Source organism: Paramisgurnus dabryanus, chromosome 17 (genome assembly GCF_030506205.2).
Source record: "Paramisgurnus dabryanus chromosome 17, PD_genome_1.1, whole genome shotgun sequence".
Taxonomy (NCBI): Eukaryota; Metazoa; Chordata; class Actinopteri; order Cypriniformes; family Cobitidae; genus Paramisgurnus; species Paramisgurnus dabryanus.
Window position 1 is genome coordinate 2,013,207 of NC_133353.1, and position 26,610 is coordinate 2,039,816.

Consider the following 26,610-nt stretch of genomic DNA (forward strand, 5'->3'; position numbering starts at 1 on the left):
TGGGAGACATTGAGGCATTTAACATTTTCATTCAATCACGGCCAGAGTTTGAAGGAATGCTGACAGCCCCATTCACGCAGCCCACATAAATACTTGATTTTTCTGTCATGCTTGCTACACTGTTGCTACACTGAGCTCGAGCATGATGTGGAAACAACTGCTGCAGAAAAGCTATAAACATTACCTTTACTGAGATAAAATGCACAACGTAAAAAATATATATTTTTTTATTTTCCATATGTTACCCTGGACCACAAAACCAGCCATAAGGGTACATTTTTTGAAGTTGAGATTTATACATCATACATTAAAGCTGAAGTAAATACGTTTTCAATTGATGTATGGATAGTTACGATAGGAAAATATTTGGCTGAGATAAAATCTTGAATCTGAGGGTGCAAAAAAAAAAGAATGAAAAAAGCGTCTTTAAAGTTGTCCAAACTAAGGGCTTAGAAACACATATTACTAATGATAAATTAATATCAAATTTTTCATAAAAAAAATTGGACTTATACAATGTATCGTTGGCTATTGCTACAAATTTTCCTGTTCTATTTATGACTGGTTTTGTGGTCTAGGGCAGCAGATTTTCCTTGTTAACCCTTTAACTGCCACACCAAGAAAAAGACATTTAAAAAATTTTTGTTTCCATTTCTTATCTCCTTATATCACTAGTTATAACACATTCAATGTATTTTTTTCAACACATCCCATTTTTATTTTTTTTAATCTGCCTCCTCTACCAAATGGTTGATATGTCACTTAAAGGAATTCAAACACATACGATGGAAATTCGAAAATATGAACTATAATACTATTTTTTTTAAACATAATCAAAATAAAATAGTGTTGTATATTTATTCTACTTTATTTATTGAAGTATAAAATATTAAAATATTTCAGGTTTTCATTTTAACACAGGAAATGAAATATTTTCATGTTTTTTAGCAATAAAAATGACTAAAAGTACAAAAATAAGGACTTTCTGCATTTAAAACCTAAAATAAAACCAGGCCAAAGATAGTAATACAATGGCATTTCAGGCTTTTATGATTTAAGAAACACACTGGCAAGTGTGGTAGGGCAACGGGATTTTTTTCTTTTTTTAGATGAATAAAAAAATTGTAAACCACCAATGCTGTGTAGAGTCTGCCAACATTACAAACAATCCTTCATACAATATAAAACATAATTTAAGAAGTAATTTCTGATTAATTAATCAGTAATTATGATTTCCATACATTAATTATATGAATTCATTATATTTATTTCAAAAAATTATCCAGAAGTGACAAAAAAATACATACTTAAGAAATTTTCTCAATATATTCAATAAGAAATAACAATAGCTGTCTCATATTTATAGCTGTGAATGATCAGAAATTTATATTTCATAGCAAATAGTACTGCAGAAATGGATGATCTGAAAATATTACTTTAGCTTTTCTACATTTACCATAAAGTGACAAATCAACCGTTTGGTTGAGCATGTTTTTGAAAAATTATTAAAAACATACGAAAGTTTTTTCATGGCACCAAGTAACATCATTTTGTAAAGTTAGGGCTCTTATAGTGTAATATGTCAAAAAAATATGGTTTCCTTGCAAAATTTCAACAAGAACAGTTGGATTTAGTGGATTTTTTTTGGCATAATATTTCAACCAAATAGTAGAGATGGCTTAGTTATTTGTACATTTTTACAAGTGTTTTGTACACCAAATGCAATCTATAGAATCTATAGCATCTATAGAATATATAGAAATCGCATCAAACACATTAAAATCACATTGCATTAGGGAATAGTGTGGCTTGGTTCAAACTTCCAGTTTGCCAAATAAAAACCACATTGTCTTGGCAGAAATAAAAATAGAGATTTTGGATTTTTAGAAAGTAGAAAATCAGGTGACCCTTCTTACCGAATTTCTCTGAATGACGCTTAATGATTTTTGCCTGGAAAGATATAAAAAAATTCTTGGCATACAATAATCAATACAATATTTTGAGGTGAATATTTCTGTAAAATGTTAGAATCAATTGACGTATATTATGTGAAGGAAATAAACATCAAAAATGTGTTAAAAAATCAGACAACATAGAACTTTAAACAGTACAACATAATGGAAGAATAAACATCTGTTCCTCACAGCGTGGTTTTTATGTTGAATTAAATATGACGTCTTCTCTAAGGATCTGTTTAATGGCTTCACTGATGGGTTTTGCTGTTTCTTCTTTATCATGATTTGATTTAAAAGCTACATGTGCAGTGGATGCAACTTACTTTACACGAGTTTCATTCAGGTCTTGTATGATTTATCCCTGTCAATATCATTGTTAACCATGTGAACTATTATTATGACATGTGACAGATGCAGAAGATGGACGGTTTGTGGCACGTGTGTTTGTAAGTGCCGGGTGTGGAGAAGAGTGGAGTTAAATTTCAAGGTCTGCTGGGTATTCATAAAGGGGACAGGCTGCTGGAAACACACAGATGCTTAGACGCCTGAGCTGTGGTATCTTCTGCTTCAATGATGTCCTTATGATACCCAGCTCCACCTTATCCAAAAACTCTCACTCTTTTCCTCACCTGATACTGGCCTTGGTTATGATGGTCCTTAAGCCACTTCAGTGCTCTTAAGTGTGAGTTGATGAGATTTGATGAGACACTTAACTCTTTCCCCGCCAGCGTTTAAAAAATATATAGCATTTTTTATGATTTTCACAAAAGTTTAACGTCTTCCAGAAAATGTTCTCATTAAAATATTTTAACATACAATATATCAAATGAAAGAACAGACCCTCTGCTTTCAAACAAACAAACAAAAAATAATCCTACCTTTTTTCACCTCTCATATGGGTTGGTTTCTTTAAAAACACCACATTTTGAGCAAAAAGCTGAGGTGATTCAATTTTTGTGAAGGTCTTTTTATAGAGATCAGATGCAGAGCAATCCTCAAAACTTACACTGTAAACCCGGATAAGTTCTATTAACTCAAAAAATTGAGGCAACTGATTGCCGCTATTTTCTAAGTTTGCCAACTTAAAAGTTTTGAGTACTGACAACTTCAATTCAAATCAAAAAAATGTATTTATCTAAACTTTAGATAAAGTCTTATATAAATTAAATTATATCATTTATGTAACTTAAATTGTAGTAGTAGTTTTCCTTAAATATTTTGAGGCAACTGATTGCCTTGTTTTTCTTAAGTTTCCTGTACTCAAATATCTACATTTTACAACTTAACAGAACACTGTAAAACCTGACAAGTTCAGAGTACTCAAAATATTCAAGTAAACTAACTACCATTTACCACAAAACTAAAAAAATAGCAAACTTTTCTAAATCTCCAACATAAATAAATGTTTAACACTACTGAGTCTTTTTGTTTACTAAAAACCACATAAAATATCACTTAATTTCAAAAAATGCTCTCGTTTTGCAGGCTCATGCAAAGCATGCTGGGAACTGAACCTCCTTAACCAATGGTGATTTAACTTTAAAATTAAGTAAATTTGCAGTGACAGACTCTTTCTTAGCTTACCTGGCAAACTGAACTCATCACAACCACCAAAAGTTTGTAATTATTTGCATCCAAGAGCAAATTCATCCGTTTAAAACACCCCTGAGTGCCCTTGCAATGAGGACGTCACTTTTTGGTAAAAACCGCCATAGAGGGCTTTTGACTTAAAATATTTAATTATGGTTGGATCTACTTTTCAAGTTCCCTAAACTCTTTACCTTTGGTGTAGTTGTAAAAACTCAAAAAACTATTTACTGTTAACTTAAATCTATGATAGATGTTAAATGAACTCAAAAATAATAGTTACATTTTGAGTACCAGGTACTTTCTATTATAAGTTAGTTTTACTGTTTGGTTTTACAGTGTACACGGACATACATTTGCCCTAGGGCGATACTTTGGGGTTTTATAAGTTGCAGATAATAGCGGTATTGGGAAAAGCCGTAAATACTCGTCATTGGCAGGGAAGCATTTTCTTTTAATTGACAAGTTAACTAGTCAATGGCGAGGATAGAGTTAAAAGAATAAGTCACAGAAAAAGGAAAACTACTATTTATTTTCCTTCATTTACAATCCTAGTTGTATATGACATTGAAAAAATATAATGAAACACATTTTGAGTGTATTAAGTGATGGATGGGACTATAAAAATTGACTTCATTGTTGTGATATAGGTCTTAAATTTCATTCAATGATCTTAAAAAGTCTTACATTTGACTTTGTGAAACCTGCAGAAACCCTGTATAAACATTAACTGGGCTCTCAGGGGATCTTGGACTGGTTTTTAGGGCCACTTCCAGTCACACACAAGCTCTAATCTGCCTTATGTTTGAAACTAGTGGTGGGAGTCTTTTGACACCTTTATCAAAACTGATTTGATTAAGTTTTGATTCAGTGAATTGTAATCAGATTCTGAAACCTATTCTCTGTGCATCTCAATTTTTTGGAAATGGCATAGGAGAATAAATCTTTGAAGAGTTGAAGTGCAAATTCTGTAAAGATTTGCATTTAAATGCTTTGCCGGATCTGACCTGCCAATAGCAATCGAAAATGCAAACATATGCATCTCTCTTTTGTAAATAGAGGGCTGCTTTATTGTTGCAAAGTTATCCAAATGCATTTAATTCTTTTAAATGTAAAGTTCAGGATGGAGAACAATGCTTATTTTGCCTTCAAGATGTTGTAAAACGTATGCAGAGTTTATTTCCCTTGGGTGTTAAATTTATCCGAATGCTCTTTGGTATGTTTGTGTATTCATAGTTTATTCTATTTAAAATGAAGAAATATGATATTTTGAGGACTGAGCAAGAATTATTTAAGTTTTTGTAGCTACATCTGTTTGACGCCTATTATAACGTTGCTATGAGTATAACTAATTGGACAATCTCTGTTTATGGAGTCTATATACAGTAGTTGCATTCATGCAGATGCATTTAAAATTGCAGTTTGTAAAGAGCCTTTGCTTGATCAGCAGCAAACTACACTCAGATGGCTGGTGGCATTTCAACCAATATGTTTTCCGGTCTTGCTATTAATAAAAAAAACAGCCAGGAGTGCTACATAAATATCTGTCCATGACAGACAGTAGAATAAACTATTTTATTGCCAAAAGTCTAAGCAAAAGTCCAGATAGATTGTTCTGTCATTTTCTTTTAAAATATATAAAAACTACAAACAGTCAAATGTTATATAAAGTAATGTTGTTTTGTGCTGTTAACAATGATAGTTACAAATACTATTTTGTGGCAAGCATGACTTATAGAGATTGTTTATAAAGTTTGAGTATAAAGCCCAGAGTACAGTAATTTTTTTTGCATATGAGAACGTACGCGCACAATCGACTGCACAGCCTTGCAAAAATTAGTTCTCTTTTATCACCTCTCAAATATGGGTAGGTTTCTTCAAAAACACAAAATTTTGAGCAAAAAGCTGAGATAATTGCATTTTTGTGAAGGATTTTTGATAGAGATCAGATTCAGAGCGATCCTCAAAACTTACATGAACATACAGCTGTTTCCCCTAGGGCGATACTTCTTGGTTTTATTAGTTGCGGAAGAGCCCCACCTGGTGGATTATACCGGTCTTGCGGAAAGCCGTAAATACTCGTCATTGGCAGGGAAGCATTGATGAGTTAGCATATTTAGTAAACGAATTAGCTTACATGAACTAACAATGAACAATATAACCATAACTGTAAAAAATATGGACGTAGTGTCCGTGACGTCATCCATAGTTTTTTTAAGCCAATAGTTGGTGGGCTTGCCGTTGCCTTCTTGGCCGTGCGTCACCGCGGATCACTTGCGGATAACCGAAAATGGTTAAAAAGGCGGGACGTGGGTGAAGCTGAAGTGGCTGGTTGCTGAAACCACACCCGCCTAGCTCGACAGCAGTAACAGATATCCTGTCACTCAAGTGGCCACGCACTTAATTTGCACAACTTTAACGTTGGCTTCACGATTGAGATCGGAACATTGCCCCTTGGCATTAACTAATGTTAACACAACTTAAAATGTGTTAGTAAATGATATAATTAACATGAGCTACGATTAATAAATGCTTTAGATGTATTGTTCATTGTCAGTTCATGTTAACTTATGCAATAACCAAAGCTAACAAACGCAACCTTATTGTAAAGTGTTACTATAATGTTTGATCAGTTTTGAGTTTTAGGGATTCATTTGAAAATAAGACAACATTTCAATTTGTTTACAGTTTGGTAAGCTTGGGTGTAATTTGGCAGCAGTGTTGTTTTGCCTATATCATATAGTTTTAAAAGTGAAAATGTACCACCAAATACACAGGTTGGCTCTGTGAAAGGCATTCAAGCTGAAACAAAATTGCCTTATTGAAGCATTGCAGAGATTTAAAACCATGCCAAGAAATTGTACATTTTTCTGATGTGTTGAGATCTTTTGTATAAAGCCTCATTTCTGTAATTGCACCACAGTGCCAGATGGATTTTATTTTGTTTCAATACTTGCATATGCCTGGACTGACAAATACACTTTAAATTTGAGAGGTAATGATAAGCCTGCATTGCAGTTTCATTTCCAGGTGGGGAAATAATACTGTGGTCATTTAGATAATGTATTGCAATTTAAATAGTTTTGACATTTTTCAACAGTACAAATGGTCATCCAGAGGGCTTGGCTCTTCTGGACAGCCTTGGGGTCGCTGAACCTCAGGATCTTAGCAGACGCTCAATACGGCTCTGGACTACTGAAGCATGAAACGACCGTACATGAAAATTATCTGTAGCTGAAAGCTAAATTGCCTTTGTTCCCTCTCTATCTCGATTCCTTTTCCATTCCTGCTCCTTATATTGAGCAATCATTTACAATATGCGACCCACAGTAAATAGCCTGTACTATGACATAGCTTTTTTACTTGGAGCTATTAGACACAGAGTTTATAATGGAAATGTACTTGTGTATGCTGCCAGTCATTGAACGATAGAATAGCGAAGTCGGGTCTGCACATCCATCTGGACTTTGGAATTTATTATCTCAAAGCTCTCGGAAAAATGTGGATAATTAACTGCAATGATAGAAAAAAACCCTCATTGTAGTTACTGGCTTTTAGCTTCACTCTACATTAATTAATGGAGGTCTCTCATGATGGAAATAAAACAGAAGTCTCTTAAAAGTCCATTACTGTTTCCAGACGGCAGGCATTCAGTGCTGACCAGCAGAAGACATGGAAGACTAAATGTGATTTTTTTTTTACTGCTGACATTTTTAGGGAGACTACATATATGGCGCAAACTGCCTATTGAAAAATAAAAAGAAGAGAGTGAAAAAGTTGATAATTTATTATAAAAAAATCTGTACCAACCAAGCTTTTATGGAGGACCACAAGAGTCATGCAAAATGTAATAAAGAACTTAAATATTTAATAACTACCTGGACAATAAAAATAGCAATTAATAGATTTGTTTAAAAAAATCATTAATTAATCTATAAATAAATAGACAAAGTTACAAAAAAATCATTATATAACATAGTGAGATTATAAAAATAATGTAGAAATGAAATATTTATCCATAAATAAATAGTTCAAAGTAATATAACAATTTACAAAAACAACATAAAACACTCAATAACTTCATCATTTTAAATTGCATTTATAAATTCTTAATTAAATAATGGAATTTCAAAATGTATTTCAAAAAGCGATTTAAAAAGAGAAATAAATAACTGGATTTATAAATTGAACTACAAATACATGTTTAAATTAGGCATTTAAAAGGGCATTTCCGTTTAACATTTCCGTTTTCATTTTCCCGATGGTTCTTCTTATTCTTTTGGCTATTCCATTTGCTTTTCGTTTTAGCCTCTCTATTTAGCTATTCTGTGACTCTTTTTGTCCTTGCAAATGGTCAAATGAGAAATGCAAATTAGCAGTGGCCAGGCCAGGTGGATGTAATAAGTTCGATGATTGGCTCGGATTGTACGTCATGCGCAGATTTATAGATCTCGGATGAGGACCCAAAGAGTCAGGGAAAAGCTTAATAGGCTAAAACGAAAAGCAAATCGAATAGCGAAAAGAATAAGAAGAACCATCGGGAAAATGAAATGCCCTTTAAAATGCCTAATTTAAACCTGTATTTGTAGTTCAATTTATAAATCCAGTTATTTATTTCTCTTTTTAAATGGCTTTTTTAAATACATTTTGAAATTCCATTATTTAATTAAGAATTTGTAAATGCAATTTAAAATGATGAAGTTATTGAGTGTTTTATGTTGTTTTTGTAATTGTTATATTAATTTGAACTATTTATTAATGGATTAATATTTAATTTCTACATTATTTTTAAAATCTCACTTTTTATTGCCTAATAAAATGTTACATAATGATTTTTTTGTAACTAATTAATGAATTTCTAAATAAATGTATTAATTCCTATTTTTATCGTCCAGGTAGTTATTAAATATTGAAGTTCTTTATTACATTTTGCATGACTCTTGTGGTCCTCCATAGCCCGCTGCTAATTTACAGTAAATTCCCATGAGAATAGTTAGTGAAAAGCCCTAATTGGATAGTCTGTTAATACTTATTCACAGATTTGCACCCTTTGAAACTCTGACAAGGTGATACTTGAACCTGTGGACGTTTCCGAATGTAAAATAAGTCTCAGTTGTGCCCAGAAGTTTGTGTCTGTGAAGTTTTAGCTCAAAATCATTCACGGATCATTTATTATATCACGTCCAAAATGCCCCTATTTTAGGTGGTTTTCGTGTGTGTATCTTTAAATGCAAATGAGCTACTACTCCTCACTTCCTTACCAAAGGAGTAAGCACTTTGTTAAAATAGATCTGATTCCATTAAACTAGTGCTGCACAATTAATTGCATCGCAATCGCGATGTCAGACTGTGCGATTATATGACAGCAAAATGTTGCAATTATATTAAATAAATAAATGTGTGGAAGAAAGAAAAACGAACAAAAAAGGCAGTGCACGTGTGACATGCACATGTGTGGCGTGTGTCGTCACTTGTGTGTGCGCAGCGCAGAAATACCAGAGCGAAGATGGATGCAGAGGAGATTGACAGTGATCTGGTAGCTAAAAAAAAACTCTACGTCTGTTGTATCACGGTATTTTGGATTTAGGATTACTGACACTGAGCAGTTGCTACATCACATGGCAATACGAAAACATTTCTAGTTTTACAAATACACATTCTAGCATTATAACTAAACTTTGTGTGGATTTTTCTTAAAACCCATCAAGTTGACTCATGATACCATTTTTTATAATCGCAACAGCACATCGCAATATTAGCATCAATAACCGCAATGGGAAAAATTACCCAAATCGTGCAGCCCTACATTAAACACAGTCTGAGACAACAGTATCTCACTATTGAGATATGACGGACAGCGTAAAACTCGCTAAGAGCAGAAACGATGGTAATACAGGACTGTCAGTCAATGTATGTGGGCGGAGCTTTATCAGTGTGATGTCACATTAACATGAGAATCAAAACGGCATGTCTAATAAGACTACTCTGGTTTAATGGGAATTAAATAAAAAGGTATAGGTGGATTCACACAGTGCCAACGCACATTTATTTCCAAACACTTTGTAATAGTGGATTTTCATTAAAAATGTACCGATATATCTCTGTTTCTCTGTATTTTCCCGATATTTCCATTATTGGGTATCGGTTTTGTAAAATCGAATTGACCATTAAACGCTTTGCGCGCTGGACTGCCATTTTATCACAGTGTCTGAGGAGAGGAGACTACGAGCCCTATTATACACTCGTCGTCGCAATGACCTTTCAAATGACCTCTGCCAGTGATCTGACTTTTCTTTGTAAGCTTAGAATTTCTTCTCTTTACTTACATTGAACGGTTAAGTCCAAGGAGACTTCCATGTTGTTCCACCATATTGATAAACTATAATAGCAGAGAGGGACAAAAAGCACTAGCCTTCCAACGCATTTCCACAACGCATTTTCATACAGAACACGTGAACGAGCTGAAACGGACAGGGAGATCAGTGATTCCATAACGGCTACTGTAGTTACAACACGCATTTGGAAAAGCTAGGCGCTAGAGAGCACTATTCGTTTGAATGCTAAATAAAATTTCACCACTAGATGGGGGTAAATCCTACTTATTGTCCCTTTAAGGCCAGTCTCCTAAATATACCTTTGTCTGTGTGTCTTGATCAAGGTTTCAATGGTGATATCGATCTCTCCTCATGGGATTTAAAGCTAAAACCTATCAGTTACCAACCCATAATAATTGAATCAAATTAAGTCAATTTCCTGCTAAATGACATGTGACACTCTCCCAAAATGTTTCTTTCAGATGCACCTGAAGGCGCTTGGTTATTTGGCCAACACTCATTTACTGTAACATTGCTTCCTGCACATTCTGTTTGTCTAATTAGCACAGACTGACATGATGAAAGAAAATGTTTTCCAGCTAGGGTTTCATTTTTAGTAACCTTGCTGGGTCTGATAAATGTGTGAAAGATTAAACCCTGAGGCCATAAGCTAAAATAAAATGCTGCTTACACAAATTTATAATTTTATTTATATTTGAAATGAAATGCATTTTCAAAATGTTTTGTTCATTCTTTGTGGTGTATTTTCAGATCACTAGAGTTTTAACGCTTGCTGTATTAAGTTGTGGCCTAGGCGGCCAATATCTAATACAATGTTGATATATGATATGATGCATGAATGTAATTAATGTAATGTAAAGATAGTATATGAAATAGACACAATTTATTGTAAGTGAACTTTTTTATTTTTAATAGTCCCATTAGATGTTTGCTTATAGTCGTTGATTTATGGCATGGTACAGCTTGGTACAGCTCACTTTTCAGGGTTCCCACGGACCTTGAAATCCTTGAAAGTTTGTGAATCTGGGGGGGGGATTCAAGGCCCTGGAAAGTTTTTGAAAATATACATTTATAGATACAGGTCATTGAATGTGCTTGAATATATTTTATGCAAGAAGTTTTCTGGAAAAAATCCATATTATTCCCTGTGTAGTGTAGGATAATATCATAAAATTCTAGACATTTTAATTACACGTGCTAAACTCTTCACTTTAAATGCTTATATGCGAATGTTCATTCATACCAAAATGCTTATTGCATAGTTGTGTTTGACACACATGAAAACGTTTCAGGTACGTATGTAACTGTTGTTCCCTGAGAAGGGAACGAGACACTGCGTCTCCCTTGCCATACTCATGCGTCCCTGTAATGCCGTCTTTGACAATATTTTAGATAGCTATAAACTTTCTGGCTCCCGCGTCACCCTGTCTTTGTCGTTAAGCCTCACCATTGGTTGAATATGATTTATACAATCAGATGCACTTACGCCTGGAGGCGTCCCCAAAGTGTCACCGCAGTGATGCAGCACAAGTTCCCTCAAAAGGCAACAGTTACAATGCATCTTAAAAGTTAACACGATGTAACCTTGCTCTGACTTGAAATGTGTCCCCACATTTAGTCCTTGAATTTGACGGTATTGGACCTGGAAAGTCCTTGAAAGGTCCTTGAATTTGAAGTTAACTAAGGTGTGGGAACCCTGACTTTTGAGTGGTTTCCACTGCACGCAATATATACTTTTTTTAGTACCACCTTCCAAGCGAGCCGTACCAATACTAAAATGTGACATGTAAACACTGCAGATCACTCATTGTTCAGAGAGAGTCGTCACTACCTGCATCATTACAAAATGCTAAATTCGCTTACGCTTGTGCAGTGTTGAGCTCCCCAACTCCCTTTTAGGCAGTAAAAAACATCCAAATGCAGAGAATTATGAACACCATTCCATCAATATGCTCTATTTGCTCCTGTGTTGTGCATTTGTTTGTTTCGCGTTTACTATTATGTCATGGCGCAACTATAGCGGTAAGTTTTTAATTCTACCCACTTTGTTACGCAAACTAAAGTAGGGCTGCACGATAAATCTCATGCGATACATCCGCGATAATGAATGCGAAATTGCCCATCTTGTCAGTGAACTACGGCTTTGTGTAGTAAATGGTGCTCCATTTGAAGCAGGTGATGCCGAATTACTACTAATCAAGAAACCGGCTTTACTGAAGAGTTGCGCATGTGATTTATCGTGCAGTACAGTAAAGCGAGCCGAGCTGCATTGTGCCGAGTCTAGTCGTATCACGCAGTGGACAGGTGCTATCATATGCAGGTGATGTACAGTATAAGAAACACATACAGTTTGATATTCATAGTACAAATGACCATTGCACGAATGAATCCTCACATCAGGTTATTTACAGGTGAGAAGAGGTTTACATTTTGAAGAACGTTATGATGTTAAGCATCAAAGATGGCGTCCCAGCTGTCTTCTGAATGGCAGATCTTTGAGAATAACAGAGCTCTGTCTTACAGAAAGAACAGAAAAATCAGGCTCCACTTGGTCTCCATCAATGCATGAAATGGCCACTGTCATAATTTTGCAGCAAGCGCATTAGTCTCTGCTTCATATTTCTTCAAGAAGTTATTATTATCTGCAATTAAGTTCTCGCTTTGATAATCGTCTCATATTCTAAAATGCAAATTGTAGTCTTATGATGTCATAAATAGCCAATGCCAAAAAGAAGTTTTCCAGTCCACCAGTGGAACTTTGTCGAAACTCATGTTGTCATTAAAATAGCTTTCGGATGTATTTTGGTGGTTTATGTAGTCTTGACTCTATAGTAAGTGGTTTAGGAAAATATAAACAGATGGTTCAAAATATTATTATTATTGTTATTATTAAAAATACATTTTCTAAGAAATTACATTCATAACGTTGGAGTTGCTCATGTAGGTTTGAATTTTTTTTAAACTGTAGTTTATATAGATGTCAGTGCCAGCATCAGAAAATGTAATTGTCGCCTTATTCACACTTTTTAGATGAAGAGACATCAGAATGGCCCTTTAATATGGACCCCCATCTCTGTTATGTTATGATTTAATATAATCAAAACTTGGATGAGCATGAAGGGCCTTTGACAAGGAGAACGCGGGTGAGAATTATCAGCATTTCACACTGATTCTGGCACGTCCACTGATTTTTAAATCGTTTATTGCATCCGGTGTGGATTCAGTTGTGGTTTTTCCTATCGTGGCTGAGGTAAGAAAGGGCTGAAAGTGACAAGCGAGACGTTGAAAGTTTTATTTGGCCTGATCACATAAAGTTAATAGGCAGTGAGAGGGAAGTTAGTATGACAGAAAGTGTATCGATTTCGCTCGCAGAGCATTAAATAACCAAGTGTGGGATGGCATGTTCAGCACTATTGCTGCAGATGTATTATGGGATTTCTGCTTTTATTAATTGGACGTAATGCAGTGGCTTTTAATGGAACGTTTATGTTGTATCTGTGGCAGCTGAAGCCTCTTACCATCTCGCCATTGTACATGAGCTGATTCTGTTGTCTGGTTAGGTTAATCTTTATGTTTATCAATATTTAGTCCTACACTGTCAGTTAAAGGCGGAGTCCATGATGTTTGAAAGCCAGTGTTGATATTTGAAATCGCCTAAACAAACACGCCCCTACCCCAATGGAATCTGGACCTTCTGTTGATAGACCCGCCCCACACATACGCAACCCGGCATTTGATTTGATTTGATTGGCTATAAGTGTGTTTTGGTAGTCGGCCCGTCTCCTTTTCCAAACCGTTTTTCAAACATCGTGGACTCCGCCTTTAAAAGTTGACCTTTGCACCTACAAACTGATACCAAATGCATATTTATCTGTGCCTAAGTGGTACATATTATGTCCCTTTTAAAGGGAACTGCACCAGTGACGGGACCCTTTTTTCTTACAGTGTAAGGATTTTGTAAATAAACTATATTTGTCTTTGTCTGTAACTCAGCCTATCTCTCTCTCCGAACGAAGGACTCAGTCCTTGTTTGAAATTCCGAGGATCCTCGACATTGGAACAGTCATTCGACGGTTGTCGATGACGTAGCATCCTCAAAATTCTGGCTTCCGATGATCCTTCCTTGACATTGAGAAACACATAGTCTTTCTGTATGTCTTTCTCTGTCTGTATGTCTATCTGCTCATCCATCCGTTTGTCTCTATCAGTTATTCGGTCCTTTCATCCATCCGTCACTGTCAGAAAAAAGGTACAAAAGCTGTCACTGGGATGGTGCACTTTGAAATGGTCCTATCACAGTTACAAGTATATGTATCATTTAGGTACAGATATGATATTTTAGGTACCAATATGTACATTTAAAGTATGCACAGGTGATAAAATATACACGTGATACAAATTAAGGTGTATCAGCTTCAGTGACCGCTTTTGTAGGTTATTTATGAGATTGGAGAATTAAAGGGGACATCTATGAAGGTAAATTAGCACGTAAAAGATTTGCATGCACAGGATAAAATTTGCGAGAGTGCATGTGACATTTCAAGCATCAAATAAATTTGTATGCTCAAATTTAAAGCAACACTATGTAGTTTTTTCACCTTTGAATAATGTCTCAAAAATTATTTCAGTGATAGAACAACTTTAAACTGGACAAATTGTACTGTTGCTGCAACCTGAGCAACCTCCTAGCTTGCACAAGCACACTCTGAAAGTGGCGGTGGAGGGTAGAGCACACAGTCCCGCCCCTCCCCCTGCCTGCAGAAGAGTGTCTGAGACCAGGCACTGTTGCGCTTTTCAACCACATGGGGGAGCTGTAAGTCATTTTTACATGGAAACTACATAGTGTTGCTTTAAAGGTGTAAATCATGCTGCAAGCGTAAAAAAACAAGTTTGCATCATTGTACTGTTAATCGTAAGTTTCATTTCATGGCTTTCATTTTCATGGCAGTTTTACAAGCCAATTCATGGCTTGTAAAACTGAAACTTCATATTTACGTTAAATAAGTATGAACTGTATTCATCTGACCGTTTTTTGCGCAGAAATAATGCCAAAAGCATTGCAAGTCTGCAAACAGTGGTGTGATTCAAAAACACAGTTTCATGAACGGCAATAGGCAAATATGAATTAATTGTGCAGAATCTGTCTCTGTGTGTAAAATAAATCAGTTGTATATTACTTGCATACAGATGGTAAAGTATTTCCTGAAATAACCCAACATCTTCTAGTCCCTCTGCGCTTGCAGTTTTGTCATGATTCTCTCACTCATTGAGTTTGACTGCCCGTAGGCTTGCTTACTAGTAGACTGCTGATAGTTTTATTTCGAATTTTCGTTTAAACATCCCAGTAAAACTGCTCACATTAATATGGCTTCATTCATAACTGTAGCAATTATATTACTTCTGTTGTTGTTGTTTTGATTTTTCTGTGATAGTATCTTACACAACAACTTGTTTAGTAAATACGTTAAAGGTGCAGTGTGTAACGTTTATATGGATCTCTTGACAGAAATGCAATATAAAACACATAGCTATATTATCAGTAGTGTATAAAGACCTTTCATATTAAACTGTTAGGTTTCTATTACCTTAGAATGAGACGTTTTTATCTACATACACCGGGGGTCCCCTTATATGGAAGTCGCCATTTTGTGCCGCCATGTTTCTACAGAAGCCCTTAACGGACAAACTTTTTAACTAAGTTGTCTCCGACGATGACAGTGTTGTCCGGTGGCGTAGCGTAACTTCTCTAGACATTTCGGTGAACGGTGGACTGAAACATTGGTTGCAATTTGCACTCTAAAATTGACACACTGCACCTTTAATACTAGAATACAGTTTGGAATTATATGCTACACTGTTCTACTAACATCCCTATTTTGAACCAAACATTTAAAGACGACATTTCACAAGACTTCACAAGACTCCACAGTACATATGTAAAGTTTTAGTTCAAAATAAAAGATAATTTATTATAGCATGTTAAAAAATGCAAATAAGCTGATCCTCGCACTAAATGGCAGTGTTGTGGTTGGATAGTGCAGATTAAGGGTGGTATTATCCCTTTCCGACATCACAACGGGAGCCAAATTTCAATGACCTATTCTTGCAGAGATTGGTTAAACAAAACGAAGTTACTGGGTTTTCATGATATGTCCTCTTTAAGGGCAATGATGGGATGGCTGTTAATTAATAAATGAATAGATCGTATTTATACAGGACGCAGGTTTTTTGAGGCATTTTATCTTTTAAACTAGTCGATTACAAAATTTTCGTTTAAACAGCTGCTTAATTAGTTAAACCGAGCACACATCCCTAGTTCAAATCTTTTAGATTAGTCGACTAGTCGGTTACAAAAATTAAAAGTTTGAACCAGGGATGGTTGCTGTGATTTAATTTAACAATTAATTTAAAAGAATAATAATGGGAAATTGTAGAGAAAAATCACTGAGATATTTAGATACACAAAATGCACAATGGGCTGTTCATGTGTATAAGTGAAACACTCTTCAAGCACTCCAGGTGCTTTGTGTTTATCATCATATCCTCTTAATCTGGGCTAATCTTTCATTTGGGAAATTCAGGCAAATAATGCCATGACAAAGAGGAGTCTGCGTGGCATTTTTGTTCATTTTGGGTGAACTGTTCCTTTAAGTGTGAGCTGGTTCTTTTTTATGCTTTTTTATGCTATGCAATTTTACGTCAGATGTGTAAATCCGAGAAACGCACGAAGGATCTGTATGTGTTTAGCCCTGTCATGAGTGAGACAAGTTTACGTCTGTTCAATGGAATTGCCACTAAATGGCTATAGTTTCTCCCTGTTCTACTTGGGGAAATCATTACTTTTTGTTAATTTGTTGCTAGATCCAGGAGCTAGCCAAACAGACCCCGCATCTCTCCATCTGGCCAAGCAATTTCAAACTGAGATGGGAGGTGGTAGGTGCTGGATGTGGGGGGGGGGGGGAGAGATGAATAAGAGGGGCTTTTAATGGTCTAGTGTGCATTTATTGACTGCTGGGAAATTTTCTGAGATCAGGCAGCGGCTAAATTGCCTGCTCCCTTGGAGTTATTCATGGAGTCACAATGTAAAGCAATAATTGCCTGGCAATAGTAGATGCAATTTCTATGAGCGCGTGTCAGACCACTTTACTTACAAAGGAGAGACTGGCTCATCCGCAGCGTAATGATGGAAGTGCACACAGAGCATCTTTTTAACGCTTTCAAAATGGACAGCAGAACCGCCATATTGTGGCTTTTGTCACGGCAATGATGTATAGATTTATCATAGAAGAGTCTATACTGTAAATGAGACCACTTTAATAAAATGGATGAGGGAGATATGGAGGGATAATACATTGTTACTGTTATTACAGTCACGGCTCCTTAATGGCCTGTTGAAAAAGGCTTGTTTGTGGTTGTAATACTCCGAGATGTTAAGAGTTGTTAACTTGTGTGTTTTTTGAAGTCATTGATTTGAACTTTTACCCATAAACTGGTGTGTTATATGAGGTGAGTCCAATAAATGTTAACCTAAAAAAAGTAGATAGTGAAGCTGTATCAGACTGTCTCTATGACATTACTATGTACAGTATGTGACATAGGAAGGTTTTATTGTTTTTAACATGTACCATTGGTACCCCTGTAGATGAACAAGGAATGTTATTGCTTCCAATGGAAAAAACAACCACATCGGTGTGATTTTGAGCAGAAAAAAAAAACATTTTAAGTGGAAGATGTAAATGTGGACTTTTAGGCTTAGACTTTATCTTTATTAGTACACAAGGGTAATACCTTTGAGAAGTTACATCTTTAAAGGTAAAATGTACAGCTGCAGAAAAAATAAAGAGACCATTTCAAGTTTATCTAAATACTATTTATTGGTATGTGTTAAAGTAAAAATTATAAATTGTTTTGTTTTATTCTGTCAACTACCAAAAAATAAATAAATTCTGGCAAATTTCTAAAAAAATTTTTTTTTAAAGTTTTATTTGCATTTATTTACTGAAAATTGAAATCGAAAAAGAATGGTCAAAATAACAAAAAGATTCAGATTTTGAACAGGCTTACTACAAAGATACAGTAAGAAGTTCAAATTAATTATTAACAACACAATGCTAATGTTTTAACATTTATTTTAGGAACAATTCTAAAGTTATTATCTGATTAAATAACCCTGATTTTTAAAAACACTTTTCATGTGTCCTTTCATGTCACTCCTGAGGTTCGCTGTTTGAAGTCAACACTGGACTGAAATGATAACAATAGGCTACATGTAGACATGATTATAAATGGCAAAACTGAAGTGGTCTATTCATTTTTTTCGGCGAGTGTATTAAAAATGATTTCTACTTGAACACATGCAGTGAAATAAAATGCGTCTTTATTTGACACACAAGCCAAACAACTTAAAAAGTATCTTGCACATCAAAAAATTACGCGAAGTGGGAAACCCAAAGGCTTAAAAAGTGATAAGGAATGCAGGTCAAAAAGTGACTCTACAGTAGGGAAGTGTGCTCGTTTTAAACTGACTTGGGGGTGAGGATTTTGCTTCCTTTAGGTTATTGCACACCTGGCATGAAGTGATTGTTGTTCCGATATTCAAACATAAATGGGCTTTTAGATCATGCATCTTGAATGAGCGTTTTTAATTCATATAAATTCATAAGAAAAATCTGATGCGAATATAACTCCAGATGGCGCTCTGGGGGCCACTGGTGGGTCGCGGCCCACCGGTTGAGAATCACTGCCTTAGAAATCCAAAAAAGTGTACTTTTTGAAAAGGTACTGCCCTAGTGACAGCTTTTGTACTTTTTTTTCTGAAATTGAAGGTGGAGTGTGTGTGTGCGATAGTGAACTTTGTTTTAAAAACACATTATAATTTCAAATTATATCATAAATTCACATAAAAATATCTATTGATAGGATACAATAAAACATCTGTAATTAAGTATTATTTGTTTAATTATGTCATTTTTAATGCATTAAACTTAAGAAGAAACTACCTAGCTTTATGGGTTAAACTGTCATTTAAATGTCAGTTAGTGTTAATATTCTGTTAAATAGTTTTATAACAGCGTCATGAATATTTTTCTTGACCTCAACTACAGTGGTACAAATTGAACTTGTCATTAAAATGTCAATAAGTGTTAATACTATGTCAAATAATGTTAAATACCTTAACAAAATGCAACAGACCTGTCAAAAGATTATACTCAACTTTATGTATAGTGTATGCACAAAACATAAAAAACTGACAACTAAACGAACTTGTTCTTCCTCACACAGAGGGTTCTGAAATTTTCTGACATAGCAGAAAAAACTAACAAAACATTTAATTAATTTAACTGTTTTTCCAGCAATACATGGCTTAACCTATTACTGTACTGTTTTCACTTAATTTTTTTATAATTTAAAAATAATTTTAGCAATTTTAATTATTGTTATTGGATTTTTGGATCTTATTTATTAAACATCTTGAGGGAACTACATTTTTTTATTAATTTAATTTAAATCAGTGAGCACGCATCATTCATTTTTTTTGTGAACTTAAATATCTTAATATATATGAGTTTGTTCTTCACATAAATCTATCAATTGTATTAGGAAGACTTTGAATGTAGTGTATGAATGTTTATGGTGCTTTTATTATAGACTGACCTGCAGTAACAACCATGGCTAATGCACAGTACCGGATTTGGATCGGTCCCGTTAATCCGATACCCAATCCAGCAAAACAAAATTTTGCCAATTTGACCGGGCACTTTTGTTATTGCAAAGTGATGCACTGAGTGTAACAGTTGGTATTACCTTGTCAAATTTGTGATAGCATTGCCAATTCATATTTTCTTTGATGCAAGACTGCTCATTATTCTGTGGTGTTTTATGCTGGATCATGGATGGCACACAAACAACCTCTCTTGTCCCCCCATTAGTCCTCTGGCAATAGCATGTTCAGATGATGGTCCTACAAAGCATTTTTCAAAGGCCATCTAATGGCTTCTGCCTGCTGCTAAAATATGTCATTAATGTTTGTGGCAATTACGAGAGTTGTCAGAATCATGGCTTTGTGCCGCTCTGTCCGCAGATGAAAGGGTGGTGAGGGGAGAGAGGAAGTGGGGGGAGCTTTGGGAAGGAGGTGCTGCTGAGGTATTGGCAGTGCCTCTTTTGGGGCATTAATTATGCAATGGCATCGCTACTGTATCTCAACAGAGCTGCCTTAGAAATACTGTGATTTTTCAGAGGTTGTGAAGTCAAATAAGGGTCGAGCAACTCTTAGCACATGATTTTTATGTCTAAAAGTTGAGGTGACATCATAAATTACATTTTGTTTTAATAGATATCGCAAGTTTAACACACTTTATGTGTCAATTTTTCCATGTGTGTGCTCTGTTTTACCACCTCCCTCTCTCTATCTTCTTCCCACGTACGGCCCTGTTTCTGCTGATCTCGCTTGTCTTATTACACCCCGAACATGTGGAGAGCTCCTCCTGTGCCTCCTCATGCCGCTCCGAAGACATGATTGGCTGTCACACTCGTGTTTGCCGAACAACCCCTGTGACAAAAGACTCTCGAGCATTGCGCTCACGCAGGACCTGATTGACGGCTCATCAGATACGAGGAACACTCTCGTGTTATTTCCCTCTTTTGTGGTAAACCCCTGCAGTGGTGCCTCCTATCCCAGTACATTTTATTTTTGAACGAATGGCTGCCTTTCGGCCTATGTTTTTTTATTTCACGTGTAATAACATGCCTTAGGGCGGCACCCGGATAGGGATGTCATGAAAAAATTTTAAATGGGATTTTAATGTGGTGTATTACTTGTTTTTTGGTTTGAAAGCTGTAGACCGGCCACCTGCAAACTAAGGAGAGGTCGTGGCATGAGCTCAGCTGCAAATCAGCCAATCCCAGAGAGGGCCTCCCCTTCACGTCCTATAAAATCCATGATGGCGTAATGGGATGTTGCACCAAGCTGCAACACTACCCCTAGTGGACAAGCTGTGCAATTGCAGAAACTGCGGTTGGCTTGGATAGATAAGATTTTCGACTGGCAGCCAATAACATGCAGTGCAAAGTGCCAACGCTAGTAAATGATAGGTGGCACTGATTTCATTCCTTGGGGGATTATTTAGGTATTACAAAATTGAAAAGAATAAATCTCTTCTTCATATTCATTTTTTTCTTTCTTCCCTCCACTGTGCTTTACTGGATCCATTGATCCAGGTTAGACAATGTTAAAAATGGACTGCAGGTGCAGGCGGATATCATCACCGTTGTTAGCGCCTCCTTCATTTCTTATTATGCCCAAGGTTCTCCTCGACACATCCTTACCATCAAAAACCTGTTTGGGCTCTGGGCTGGGAAAAGAGAGGACCACATGTTTTGTATCCGCCGAAATAAAGTGTCTTCTCATCACCCTCATAATTACCTACTAGCTGTCACATCCTATTGCCTTCTCAAGGCAGAGAAAATAGGGTTTTGCGCAATGTGAAGCTGGCCGGCCCGGGCTGCCTTCGGTGGCAACACTGATCTTGCGACAGAAATTGCCCACAGGACAACCTTTAAATCTCCCACCCACTGCATGTGAGGATTAACAGTAAATCTGGCCTGACAGAAATGTGTTTACTTTCTCCTCAATGTTCTGTCAGAAATATCACCTCGCTCCAAACCTTTTTTGGACCTGAGGGTGTGGCACCTGAAAGCACTTCACAAATAACACAAAATGCATTAAACTTCTGTTGTATAGGGGAACTTTAAAATCTATTTCATAATATGTTAAGAATTGTGTTGAAATCACCAAAATCAAACTTTGATGCTCCTAATGTCATAAATAGATCACAAGACTTTAACCGGGTATTCCTAGATAGGGTCACATATGCTAAAACACTAGACAAATATGTCGCCTCTGTTATCTCTGCCCAATAATTTACTTTTCTTTTTGACTCGACCGTCCCAGAACAGCATTACAGATCATTCCAGCCTAATTTAACCCCCGCACACACACACATGGACTTCACACCCAGCATAATTAGGTGAATGGGGATTTTTGTCTTTTGAGTGATGATTCGAATTGGGCGACCGGTCTCATATGCGGCCCCATTTGGAGCACAAAAGGCAGTCTTTTGTCGGGGTGAGAGGGTTAAGAGAGCTCATTTCACGGCAGTTTATTTGCTCGGGTCCCAAAGGGACATCCCTCCCAAAGTACTATCAACTTCACCAGCTGGCTCTGGGGTGGGATGGCAATAAAAGACCCCCTGGAAAACTAATGTCCCATTTAAACAGCATTTATGACAAATCAGATGCTTGTGAGGGAATAGCTTTGTTGGTTTGTTTATGCTTGCTTAAAAAATTGTCAACATATTGCAATATAAGATTCCCTATAAGAGTGTGTGACTGTTTAAACAGTAGAGTGTATGTTAATTCGTAGCAAATTAATATGCAAATTAGACTAATAATAGTGTTTATTCTTCATTGTAGCATTCCTTGCTGTGACACTTTTGAGTGACACTTTATGATAGCTTGTAATAATAACTTCATAAATGAGATCATGATTCGCACTGAAAGAATTTATTAGATTTCTTTATTTTACATCTGGAGGGCAAAACATAGACGTTTCGGCCTAATGCCTTCTTCAGTGTGTTAACGTCTGTGCTTTGTCCTCCTGATGTAAAATAAAAAATGTAATACATTTTTTGTTTGCGAATCATGATCTCATATACACTGTAAAAAGTCAAAGTTGGATTAACTTAAAAAATAACGTCATTTGGTAACACCTAAAAACTTTTTTAGGTGTTTCCAATTTAAGTTAATTGTTTAAAGGAATATTCAATTTTCTTAAAAGAAAAATCCAGATAATTTACTCACCACCATGTCATCCAAAATGTTGATGTCTTTCTTTGTTCAGTCGAGAAGAAATTATATTTTTTGAGGAAAACATTGCAGGATTTTTCTCATTTTAATGGACTTTAATAGACACCAACAATTAACACTTAACTCAACACGTAACAGTTTTTTTCAACGGACTATAAACGATCCCAAACGAGGCATAAGGGTCTTATCTAGCAAAACGATTGTCATTTTTGACAAGAAAAATAACAAATATACACTTTTAATCCACAACTTTTCGTTTAGGTCCGGTCCAGCGCGACCTAACGTAAATGCGTAGTGACGTAGGGAGGTCACGTGTTACATATATAAAACGCACATTTGCGGACCATTGTAAACAATAAACTGACACAAAGACATTAATTAGTATCAGTTGACAAACAACAACGTAGGAACGGTCCTCTTTTAACACTCTTGTAAACACTGGGGCGGAGTTTCGCGTTCGTCCTCTGTGACCTCTTGACGTGATGACGTATTGCGTGGGGTCACACTGGCGCATCACGACCGGATCTAGACGAGAAGTTGTGCTTTAAAAGTGCATATTTGTTATTTTTATTGTCAAAAATGAAAATCGTTTTGCTAGATAAGACCCTTATGCCTCGTTTGGGATAGTTTATAGTCCTTTGAAACTCCGTTGAAAAAAACTGTTACGTGTTGATTTAAGTGTTAATTGTTGGTGTCTATTAAAGTCCATTAAAATGAGAAAAATCCTGCAACGTTTTCCTCAAAAAACATAATTTCTTCTCAACTGAACAAAGAAAGACATCAACATTTTGGATGACATGGTGGTGAGTAAATTATCTGGATTTTTCTTTTAAGAAAATTGAATATTCCTTTAAGTTTATGTGTTACCAATTAAAGTAATATGTTTAAGTAGAATCAACTTAATCTTTTTATAGTGTATATGAAGTAACTATACAGATTATCGCACTATAACAGAAATAAGTAACAAGAGAAGATTGAAATAATAATCCATTAATAAATACAAATATACAGTACAGTGGTATCCCTTACGAAAATTAACCATGGTTTTATTACTAGTATAAAAAAACATGAAAAGGGGTGAGCAGTTTAACCAAAATTTTATTTCATGATAGGATTCATTTTATATCATTATAACGATATGTATCACGGTAGAGTTTTTCATCTTTTAATAAGGTTTTTATGTTATTAAAATACTTAATACTATAGAATTTTCATCATTCTCACAAAAAACTTATATATGCATAAAAAGTTAACTTCTTCTTTAAAGGGACACTCCACTTTTTTGAAAATATGCTCATTTTCCAGCTCCCCTAGAGTTAAATATTAATTTTTTACAGTTTTGGAATCCTTTCAGCCGATCTCCGGGTCTGGCGCTACCACTTTTAGCATAGCTTAGCATAATCCATTGAATCTGATTATTAGACTATTAGCATAGCGCCTAAAAACCCCAAAGAGTTTTGATATTTTTCCTATTTAAAACTTCACTCTTCTATAGTTACACTGTGTACTAAGACCGACGAAAAATTTAAAGTTGTGATTTTTTAGGCAGATATGGCTAGGAACTATACTCTCATTCTGGCGTAATAATCGAGGATTTTGCTGCCGTAACATGGCTGCAGGAGGCGCAATGATAATACGCAGCAGCCGAAAATAGTCCCCTTAGTAACTTTCCATCGCAGGGCACTATTTTCAGGCAGTGTGTAATATCATTGCGCCTCTTACAGCCATGTTACGCAAAGTTCTTGATTATAATGCCAGAATGAGTAGTTCCTAGCAATATCTACCTAAAACATCACAACTTTTAATTTTCTGTCGGTCTTAGTACACGATGTAACTACAGAAGAGTCATCATCGGTTGCAATTCACAGTCTCACTGCTAGATGCCGCTAAAAATCGATACACGGAACCTTTAATAATCGTAAGAAATTACCATGCATTTTGGAAATCTATGATAATTTGGATTTAACCACACAACACATCAGTTGCTAAAATATGTTTAAACGTGAAAATAAAAATACAGGAGCGACAGTTTCAAAATAAACTGTATGAATGTACACTAACTAATGAGCCGTTAAGAATTATATAAACTGTTAATGTTTGTTAATGACTTATTAATGAGAGTTATGAAAGCTATTATAAAGTGTTTGAATGGTACACGATCTTAAATAGGTTTCAATAAATTCATTAGTCCTGTGTCAATGTACTCTGTTTCTGCAGCTTCACAGGCGCTCGGCAGAGAGACTCAGGGAGTTGTGTTGTGCTAACAGAGGCACCTTCATTAAAGTGGGCCAGCACCTGGGAGCCCTGGATTATCTCTTACCTGAAGAGTACACCAGCACGCTGAAGGTCCTTCACAGCAGAGCACCTCAGAGCTCCATGGAGGAAATCAAGCAGGTCATTCGGGAAGATCTGGGAAAAGAGGTTTGTTTTTTTACTTTATGTAAATAAGAGCGTTTGCATCACAGACACACATCTTAAAGTTTTCTTTTGCTGTTTCAAATAGCCCATCATAATCTGTAGTTTGAGTCTGTCAGGTGCTAATGGCAATGGCAGATACTGTGTACATTGCAAGTTCGTTTTAACAATGTTTTCAACAATGTGTGCACTTAGAAATGTTCAGGCTTAGGATATTTTTTATTGCTTTAAATTCAAATGTATTTAAAAAGCACTGAATAAAACATCAAAGTTGACCATAGTGCTGTACAGAAAATAGCACAATAAAAAGAAAATATAAAAAATGTAAGTAGTTGTAAAAATAATAAAAATAATAGCACATATAAAGTAATAGACAATAGCACAATAATAAAAACAAATAATAAAACATATTTAAAATAGGGCTGTCAAAAGATTAATCGTGATTAATCACATCTAAAATAAAAGTTTGTGTTTACATAACATATGTGTGTGTAATGTGTATAATTATTATGTATATATAAATACACACACATTCATGTGTATATTTAAGAAATATTTGCATTTATATACTGTATAAACATTTATATAATTTATATTATATAGAAATATAAATATTTTATATATAAATATAACCAATTTTTCTTAAATATATACATGACTGTGTGTGTTTTTATATATAAATATTAATTATACACACTACACACACATATGTTATGTAAACACAAACTTTTATTTTAGATGTGATTAATCACGATTAATCTTTTGACAGCCCTATTTTAAAAATAAGATAGTATCCAAAAGAGATATAGTACTAGTAGTATCTCTTTTGGATCTCTTTTAACGCCTGCAGATAGTATAATGACTTTGAAATACATTTAATCTTCTGTGTGATTAAATATAAAAAATAATCAACTGACACTTTTGGTTAAAACAAGGTTAAAATCTGGGTGCAAAATAACACCAGATACATTAATGCATTTGGCAGATGCTTTTATCCAAAATGACTTACAATTCATCATTGCAAGGTATACATTTTTATCAGTATGTGTGTTTCCGGGCCAGCAACGAATAAAGACTCTGAGCTGGTTGTGCCCTTTCCTGTCAATTTTTTTTGCATTGTAAGTCGTCTCTTATCTGAAAATGTTTGGACCTCTTTTAAAGTTCTGGTTTTTGGTGGTGGTTAAACACTTCCAGATTGTCTATCAGTTGTTGCTTGGGTGTTTTGTGCTCAGTGGTTGTTTTAGTAACACATTACCCATGATGCTAAGGGGCAAGCCCATCCCCAAATAACTACCATTGATTTAAAAATATTGATTGCCTTTTTAGTAGTGCAGACATCATTGTTTCTATTTATAATATGGAGAATGTGTGATTTTAATGAACACAGATTTAGCATATGGCTATACTTTAAAGCTCACGTAACACACAGTGTTTCTGCATTTCTGATGTTAATC

The 26,610-nt window shown here is 35.3% G+C and overlaps 1 protein-coding gene across 1 annotated transcript in view; it reads left to right on the plus strand.

Moving 5' to 3' along the window:
• adck1 (aarF domain containing kinase 1) overlaps positions 1-26,610 on the plus strand; it is a 149,328-nt gene that overhangs the window by 28,225 nt on the left and 94,493 nt on the right. The window contains exon 4 of the mRNA XM_065248784.2: positions 24,959-25,162. Coding sequence (XP_065104856.1) covers positions 24,959-25,162 — 204 coding nt within the window. The remainder of the gene's footprint in view (positions 1-24,958; positions 25,163-26,610) is intronic.